This window comes from Candoia aspera, chromosome 15 (assembly GCF_035149785.1).
Source record: "Candoia aspera isolate rCanAsp1 chromosome 15, rCanAsp1.hap2, whole genome shotgun sequence".
Taxonomy (NCBI): Eukaryota; Metazoa; Chordata; class Lepidosauria; order Squamata; family Boidae; genus Candoia; species Candoia aspera.
This window is the reverse complement of record NC_086167.1, coordinates 1800077-1809340: the sequence shown is the minus strand read 5'-3', so window position 1 is coordinate 1809340 and position 9264 is coordinate 1800077. Positions and strand designations below refer to the sequence as shown.

Below are 9264 nucleotides of genomic sequence, written 5' to 3'. Positions count from 1 at the left end.
CAAGTGGCCAGGGTTGAGAAATGCCACTCTTGAGGGACTTCCAGGTGTGGAGCTGAAAGCCCAGAGAAGAACCCACCGGGTGGAGCCGAGGTCTCAGTGCTGTCCGCAGCGCAGCAGCTGCAGGCAGGAGAGGCGGGTGGGCGTGGCGAGGTGAGGCCTTCTTCCCAGGACCGCCGTCGGCCACTTTCCAAAGGAGCCAAGGCTGGACGGTGGCCCTGGAGACCAGTGGCCCGCCCCGGGACTACAACTCTCAGGATACCCATGGTGGAGGGAAGGCGGGCACGTTGCCAAGACCGCGTGGACCTGCGCAGTTGTGCTGTCGCACGTGCGCAAGGCGTGTCCTGGTACCTCCAAGCGAGCAGGGAGCCCTCGTGAGTGCACACGGAGCAGGTGGCCTGAGGGCGGGGAGGCTGCACCACGTTTCTGGCTTCTGCTGGGCAGCCCTGGAGCCTGCTGGGGGACGCGGACAGGCCCGGTGGAGCACATTTCTCTCTGGGGAATTTGGGGAGGGGCGCTGTGGCCCCCCTCCCACCATGCCTTGGCAGGCTCTCATCCCCTCCCCATTCGAATGTATTTAAGTTTATGGGTTGATGGGGTTTGAGGCTGCCCCAATGCCGTGGTTGAGCTGTGGTCTGATGGTCATGACCCTTCCAGTTGGGGAAGGTCTTTGGGGAGGGGTCAGCTGTGACCACTGGGGCCCCTTGTAGAGTCCTTTTTGAAATGTAAACAGGGCCCTTCTTGGCCCCTCCCCTCCCAGGGCTGCCCAGCCCCACCCAGGCCTCTTTAACAACCCCTCAAAGCAGGATGTCTCATGTGGCAGCTGTAAGAAGGGGGGACTTCAACTCCCAGAATTCCCCAGCCAGCATGTAGCCAAGGTTGGGAAACACTGCCCTGGGTTACACCAACATCTGTATCTTTGCCTCAGTATCCCATTTCTGAACAGTCCTCTGAACGTTTCTGGTCTCCTTTGCGGCTGAGCCCACTCAAGCGACTTGGCTTTGGTTGCTGCCCGCTGCTGTGGCACGGCTTTGCTCGTGTCTCAGTCTGTGTTGGGGAGGGAGGGAAAAGGCAGTGCTTTGCCGCTTGCTGGATGGCTGCGGCCTCTCCGCCTTCCTGCTGTGCTGGGGCGGTGAGTCTGCTGGGCTCTGCTTGCCTTCAGCTGCTCTCTGTTGGTTGGCTGAAGTTCATGCCTGCTCTTCCTCCTCCTGCATTAGTGCTAAGCTGCCCTAGATCCGGACGTTGTGTCCCTCCCTCACCTGCAAATTCTCTGCTCACCCCCACAACACAAATCTTCCCCCAGCACACGCCCACACTGTGGTGCTATCAGTGTTCTCCTTGTTTCCACAGGTGCGGTTCAGTGCTATTGAGGCTGCCTTAAAGTCCCAGGCGAGAAAACAAAGGGAAGGAAGGGGTGATGGTGGCCACTGTCAGGCTTCCCTTCCACAGAAGCATATAAAATAGATGATAGATAGATGATAGAACTAAGACAAGCAGGGAAAGATGGCCTGATAACCTCTTGCTTCGTCAAACATGCGTAATGAAAGGACATCGTTGCAAATATTAGACAGTTATTAGATGGAAAATGCCCCCGTTTTCCTGCTTCAGTCCCTTTGTTTCAGTTTTTACTACCAGCTGCTCATCCTCCAGATAGTCACTTGGTTAAAGGCTGACTGAGATTAACAAAAAAGGGCACACGCAGGAGGTGGTGTTCAGGTAGCTCAGGACGACAGAGGTGGTGCCAGGGAAGCGAAGGCTCAGAATGACCTGAGATTGGCAAAGAATGCAAAGACCAACAAAATAATATGGATCAAAACACAAGAGGAAAGAATCGGTTTGCCAGCTGCTTAAAGGGGGGGCGGCGGCAAAATGCCCATCTGGCTCTGACTTCTCCAACAGATGGTACTTGTTCCAGTGTATGTGAAGGGGACAGGACTAAGATGTCAAAACTGTTGAAGTGCCAGGTGATGGATGGCAAATGTTGCCCATGTCTTCAAAAACTGGGATCCAGTAACTGACATAGATAATAGAATTCTAATGTAGATCTTGACGAAATTGCCATGAAAGCCTGTTGGAAACAATGTAGAAATGGATTTCTCTTGCCAGACTAATCTTAAATCATCTTTTAATCTAGTAATTTGATAATGGGAATACTATAGGTTTAGTATAACTTGATTTCAGCAAAGCATTTGACAGTGCCCTATGGCATCCTAATAAGATAAGTGTGTGCTGGATGGCACAAGGGGATACGTAGCCCAAAAAAGGCTTATCAAATTGGAATAGTTATCCAGTGGAAGGCTCAATTCTGGATCATCTCCTCTTCAGTAGTTTTGTTAATGGAGGAATAGTATTCTCCAATGACACAAAATTGGGTGAAGTAGGTAATACCCTAGAAGACAGAAATCAAATTCAAAATTACCTTGATAGGTTAGAGGCATGGGCTAAAAAAACAGTGAAGTTAATAGACAAATTAGATGTCATCCGCTAGGAAAGAAAAGTCAAAGGCAGGATGACGAGGGGTATCTAGCTTGCTAATAGGTATTTGCAAAAACCTTGGAATAATGATTGTAGTCTGAATATGAGTCAGCAATGTAGTGCTGACATAAACTTCAGTAACGACAATTTAAAAAGCAGCATAAATCACTGCTTGTCCACTTAGGTTATCCATTGCTGAACACATCAGCATTCTGATAAGGGGTAGATACGGAGAATAAGCAAGATTACCTTGAGAGAGAGATGCAAAAACCATTACATAGGCAAAAGTGGGTGAAGCATTTTTTAAAGTCCAGAAAAATGAGAACTTTTGGAAGTGACTCATGCAGACCCCACTTGAATTAACTGAACTATTGGGGGGGGGGGTTCCAGTACAATCAGACAGCAAGATTCTATTCTTGTAGCCAGTCTCAGTAACTTAGTTTTGGCCTTCTAGCAGAGTTGATTTCCTGGTCTGGTCGACTTAGTGGGGCTGACAGTATGGGATGAAATGTAAAGGATGCAGATACAGATTAAACATTAGGAAGAACTTTTTGACAGAGCTGTCAAAAGACTGGGCAGTCCTCTTATCAGGGATGGTGTAGTGAAGCATGCCGTGTGCAGGGAGTTGGATTCAATGACCTTTTAGGTCATTTCCAACAGATTCTAGGGTTCTATGATCTGTACAGTTTTAAGTGAATTTTTTTGGTTTGGATTTACTCCAGTAGAGACTCAAAGCAGGATCCTTTTGAAACTGAGGAAGGTAAAATAACACTGCTTGGACTTCAAGTTGCAAGTCTGCATTTTAACAGGGCATTTAAAAGATAACAGTATGGCATTTTACAGGTAGTCCTTGACTTATGACCATTTGTTTAGCGGCCAAAGTTACAATGGTGCTGGCAAAAAGTGACTTAGGATTGTCAAATGATCGTCACAGTGTCCCCTGCAGTTACATGATCAAAATTTGGGCACTTGGCAACTGGCATGTATTTACAAAGGTTGCAGTGTCCCAGGGTCATGTGATCACCATTTGCAGCCTTCCCAGCCGGCTTCCAACAAGCAAAATCAATGGGGGAAGCCGGATTCACTTAACAGCCATGTAATTCACTTAACGAATGTGGTGATTCACTTAACAACTGCAGCAACAAAGGCCATAAAATTGGCCACGGCCGCATGATGCCTCATTTAACAACTGCAACGCTTAGTGACCAAAGTTCCAGTCCCAGTTGTGGTTGTAAGTTGAGGACTACCTGTATATACCAAAAGAGTAGCCCATAAATGCTCCTGCATAAATGTGTTAAGTTTTTAGATGTTGCATATATGTATAAGCAACACTTTGTGGTACAACTGAGCATGTATTTACACTTAAAACAGATAGTAACCTTAAAGTGTAGTAACCTAGAAACTATAAGACTAATGAGAGTAAGGTGGGATAACAGCCCTACACTAAACCTACCCATCAAATTCCACCGAGTGCGATAAGAACAATAAACGGGTGCAAAGCCAGCTATCATCAGTCATGTTCCCACGGCTGTGAAGAGCGGCAGATGGGAAAGAAGGCAGTGGGTGGGAAGGACGGTCAAGCTAGGATGGGGTCTCCCTGTCTTAGCCGTGTTCAGCCTAAGGCAGTGGGAGGACACCCAAGAGATAGTGCTAGTGAGACGTTGCGTTACGGTCGGACACCCGTTACTGGATTAGAATTACCAGCACAGCAAAGATACTGATACCCACAATCAGGGCACCCAAGGGAAAGGGGTAAACGCAGGAGGACCCAGGACTGACCCCTGAGGGAAGTACAGGGGGAAATTTCTGGGACTGTGCTCTGCCCTACAGCATTGTGGAAGAGCGAGAAGACGGAAAAGATCTGCACCAATCGCGTGCACAATCGGTGACGCGGGTGATTTGGTTACAGTGCCGGGGACAGTAATCTGGACAACAGGTTCCAATGGGCAAGTGCCAGGCGCACAGTGTAAAGCGCTGAGAAAATGCTGTCTCAGTGGAATGGCCTGGCCAAAATCCAGAATGAGCGGGACCAGGCAGGCCTCTGCGAGACAAGAGAATCGGGTGTGATGGGAGCTCTCAAGGGTTTTAAATAAGAAAGGATGCAGAGACAGAGACCGGCAATGTGCGCACACGAGGGTCCAGGGAAGGCTCGCTCAACAAAGGAGGAAGAATAGCATGCCCTTAAAAGTCCAGGAAACTCTCTCTGATTAGAGAGGCAAATGATACAGGATAGAAAAAAGGGGTCAAAGAATAGGATGAAGGAAGAGATCAGAAGGGGAGGCCCTCTGTGCTCTGTTGAACTTCAGATAGGAAGCACAGCAGAGGCTGCTAGTGGAAGAAAGAACGAGCAATATTGGTCAGCTCAGTAGAGGAAAGTCCTCCCAAGCCCTCAACTGAAACAGGAGAGCTGGGAGGCAACAGGTTTCTTTCGCGGGCTGGTACCCGAGGCTAACGGAATGGAAGGTGGTAAGGAGCTGACGAGGAGTCCTGCCCTGAAAGCAAGCCTGGGTCTGTCTCTTGCAGGGGATGAAAGTAATTACCCAAAGCAATTCTGAGTATGTTCAGACCCTGGGATAGGGTGTCTTCACCAGATGCCTGGTGATTACAGGTAGTCTTCGCTTAATGACCATTCGATTAGTGACGGTTCAGACTTGCAAGGTGCTGAAAAAACTGACTGACAACCAGTGCGCACACTTACAACCGTCGCAACATCCCCATGATCATGATTTGGGTGCTTGGCAACTGGTTCACATTTATGACCTTTGCAGCATTCCATGGTCACATGATTGCTATTTTCAACCTTCCCGGCCAGCTTATGGCAAGCAAAATCAATGGGGAACTGCGTGATTTACTTAACAACCATGTGGTTCACTTAACAACCGCAGTGATTCACTTAATGACTGCCACAAAAGTGGTAAAACTGGGTTGGATTCACTTAATGACTATTTTGCTTAGCAGCCGAAATTCCAGTCTCCATTGTGGTAATTAAGCGAGGATTACCTGTAGTACTAGTTTGTGGCCAGGAGCAATCCAATCCAGAGTGGCCTTTGTGATAGTACTCAGCAAGCCAGCTAAAGAATTGGAGTACTGTATAGAACAGTGTTTCTCAAACTTGGCAGCTTGAAGGTGGGTGGCAAGGCTGGCTGGGGAATTCTGGGAGTTAAGTCCACCCATCTTCAAGCTGCCAAGGTTGAGAAACACTGGTATAGCGTTTATAGAAGGGTAAGAGAAGTTCAGTTTACTAGCCCACAAAACAGGATGAGCAAAACAGATTGAGGTGTTGAGGCTGAATCCTCGCAAGGCAGAGATACCGTTAGTTGCACAGTTAGTACGGAAACACTGGCTGCATCGATGCCCCATTTATTGCTCCAGAGTGGTTGCGCTGACAACAACTTCTGGAAAAGGAGGTGGAAGCTGTGGCCAGGGATGCTGGCATTTCCCTCAAAAGCCCAGGCCGTCTTCCCCAAGTAAATTCTGCCCATCCCACAGGGACTAGCAGGGAAGAGGTGCTCCGGGAGCCCAGCCTGAGAGACCCGGGGGGAGGTCCCGGAGAGCAGCCTTCTCCGTAGCAGTCCCTGCCCCTGCTCCCGGCACAGCGTGCCTGTGCGTTCAGGGTCGCCCGTGCTCCTCCCCATTCCTTTTCTCCTTCTGCAGACAGGTGAATTCTGCAGGGCAGAACTTGATTAGGACAGCAACAGACTGTTTTAACGCTGTTTCATGGCTGTTTTTAGCTCTGTACCTTTTAATTTTTTTATTGCTTTTTAAAATAATGACAGAAAAGGGGAAACAAAAAACAAAAAAATACAGAGTCATATGTTACTAAAAATACATAAGAGGTGCTTAAAAAAATAAGAAAAATATAACAAAATAAAAATTTATGTCATTACAACAGTGAACAATTACAATTCTATATTTATCTAATGAAAATATGGAAGTGTGTTTGTGTGTATATGTATATATGTACCTTGTAAACCATCTAAAGTTGCATGTGTAAATGTTGGTAATAAATGTATTTCCGGGGAGCATATGCAAATCTCTCCGTGTATAAAAGCTTGGAAATGTCTTATGGTGCTTTCCTTCCAATATTCAACAGCTAATCTTTTTGTAACGATAAAATTGTAATGTATGATTACAGCCATAAGGTACAAACATGTATGTTTGGATTTGTATGAGATATTTTTGCAGTGTGTTTTTGTCCTCCAAAACTGAAGTTGTCAATAATTTTGTGTGCATTTGCAGGTGACTGAGCTGAATGAGCCTTTCAGATGGAGGGGGAAATCTGTCATCTAAGCGTGCAAGAATGTACTGTAGGTGCCAGGCGGTTTTCCTGGTGAGTCATCAGCAGCATCAAGCATAAAGCCATAGCTGATGAGAATGAAAAGAAGCTGGAAAAGCTGAAAGCATAGAGGGAGAAAATTCAGGAGTTGCTGGAGATGGTATGCAAAGCTGTCCTGGCCCTCCAAGATAAGTTCTTAACCAAGAACTGCAGTGATATTAAATGCAAACATGAAGTCCTTTATCTACAATTGAAAGATGATTATTACCACTATTTTGGCCAAAGTGCTACAGTGGTGAAGAAAAGCAATTGTGGTGGATGCATCAGAGACTGCTTACAAGGACGGCTGTGAAATGAGCAAGGAGCAGGCGCAACCCATTCATCCCATCCAGTTGGGGCTATCACTCAGCTTCTCTGTCTTCTACTATGACATGCCCCTGAGCTGGCCTGTCTTCTTCCAAACAAATCTTGGGTGATGCCATAGTAGAGTTGGACACATTGAGTGGGGATTCCTCCTCATTCAGCTCTTTTGAGATAACCTCACTTTAGACAACTGACCAGCAGGGTGAGGAAGCCTGGGAGGGCACCATCCAAAGAGCTCGTGGATCCCAGCTTTCCGTCAATTCTCGCCTCATGGCCATTATTCAGTATCCTTTGCCATGGGTGCACTGCGCATCTAGTGCTCAGCATAACCATGTTGTTGGCACAGCTGTGAGGTTGGCCAAATGTGCTGCTGCAGGAACATTGCTGGACTAAATCGCTGTATGGTTTAGCATAGTGGCATATTTATTGTGCAGAAAGAACCCCAAAAGAAATTATCTTAATTTCATTTAATACATAAGAGTTTCTAAAATAATGGAAATTATTGAGGAGAATGGATCAGAAGCAAGATTTTTTAAATTTCCATTTGGAAGGAGCTGTGTCCGCTCAGCAGGTCTTCCACCGTGAACAGTGAATAGAAATCAATCTAAGCAGGAGTGAATGGATCTTATCCTCCACATTTATTGCCATATGTAAGATTTTATGATCTGTGTTTGCCTTTTGTGTGCACAAACTTTCTGGAGTGATACACCTTGAGGTTTTGCCTTTGATATACGTATGTGGGGGGGGGTGAAGAATAATTATTTATTTATTTATTTATTATACATTCTTCAGCTGTTCAGTTGCCTGTTCATTCTGGCAGCACTATGTTAATGTTACCCATCGTTAAGATGGATAATAACTGAGATGTCAGACATCTAAATTATGTGATTTGGGATTAAAGAAAATAAACTGCTGCTTTAGGGAGATAAATGGTTTCTGTGTTTGTCCAGAATGTTTATGTATTCAGCGTGGCTTACTGTATCTTCAGTGCAATGAAGGGAAGGGAAATAATCTGTATCCAAGGTTACTTCTGTTTGAGGATACCCCAGAATGGCATTTTGATGTGCTGCTGTTCCAGGTCACACCTTCTGGCAATTGGCAAAGCAGAGATGTTCACGAGCTTCCTCAGTTTTCAGATGTCCCTCTATCACAGCATTCAAAATGTGTTTGATCTTGGGATTTAAATGATGTTTTCAAAAAAAATATTCTTTCTCGCTGCTATCTTGAGTGACAGTGATACGTAGAGAGAGTATGTTACTTCAGATACATTCAACTGTTTAAGGATGAGAGATGCCCTGCAGGGACTGCATTCTTCTTGCAGCCCCGCCTCTTTAGCCTCAGGAAGATGGCATTTTCCAATCACATCAAGGATGCCAAGGAAAGGAGACAGTTTGCAGGTATCACACAAAATAGGCAATGATAAAAAAAAGTTAGTTTCTTCCCTCTGTGTTGCTCTTCAGAGGTAGGGCTCTGACATGGACAGCAAAGTCTCAAGGCACAAGACCTTTTTGGGGGTAGCTTGGACCTGCTGAGCCATGGCTCCCTGTTTCATCCTGGAATGGTTCAATCTTCTTGTCTGTGCCTGACCTAGCAAGGAAGAGATGGCAGAAGTGCTGGCCAAAGCCCAAACGACATGATGCCTGACTCTGGGTCATGGCTGACCCAGCTGAGCTCCTTGGTCCATTGGCTCATCTTCATGTGATCTGGAACTGGCCCACGGCCATTATTTTAGTGTCCCAGCTTCCACAAAGGAGCTCCCTCTTCCCCCTCTGCTCCCTGCCCCTTTGGGCATCAAAGTCAAATGTTGGAAGAAGAGCCTATTCCACCTCTGCCCATTTTTAGCCCGCCCTACACACATGGATGTGGCTGTGGGAGATGAAAACCGAAATGGCTGCAGAGATGGGCTGCTAGAAGATGACCAGGAAATGACATTTTAGGACAGCCTTGATCACCAACATCAGAAGGGACCGTTAATCCTTCTGGTGTGTTTGTGCATGGGGATTCCTTCATACAGTCAACTAGTCTAATATCTCACTTTTCAGGGTTTTAATGAAAAGTTACCATTCAGAAGTGCCTAATTTTGGAGCTTGGCAGGGGATCTGTTTCCAAGAAGAACTCAGTCCAGAAGACAAAGCCATCACAGATCTGAGGCA

At 46.5% G+C, this 9264-nt stretch overlaps 1 protein-coding gene across 1 annotated transcript; it reads left to right on the top strand.

The window, feature by feature from the left end:
• The first annotated feature begins 2506 nt into the window (after window positions 1-2506).
• On the top strand, window positions 2507-7853 carry YWHAH (tyrosine 3-monooxygenase/tryptophan 5-monooxygenase activation protein eta). Its single transcript, XM_063315797.1, is given in 6 exon segments — window positions 2507-2516; window positions 4303-4357; window positions 6127-6130; window positions 6712-6777; window positions 6780-7049; window positions 7051-7853. Coding segments are annotated over 6 exon segments (579 nt in total). The 3' UTR covers window positions 7225-7853.
• Window positions 7854-9264: the final 1411 nt, after the last annotated feature.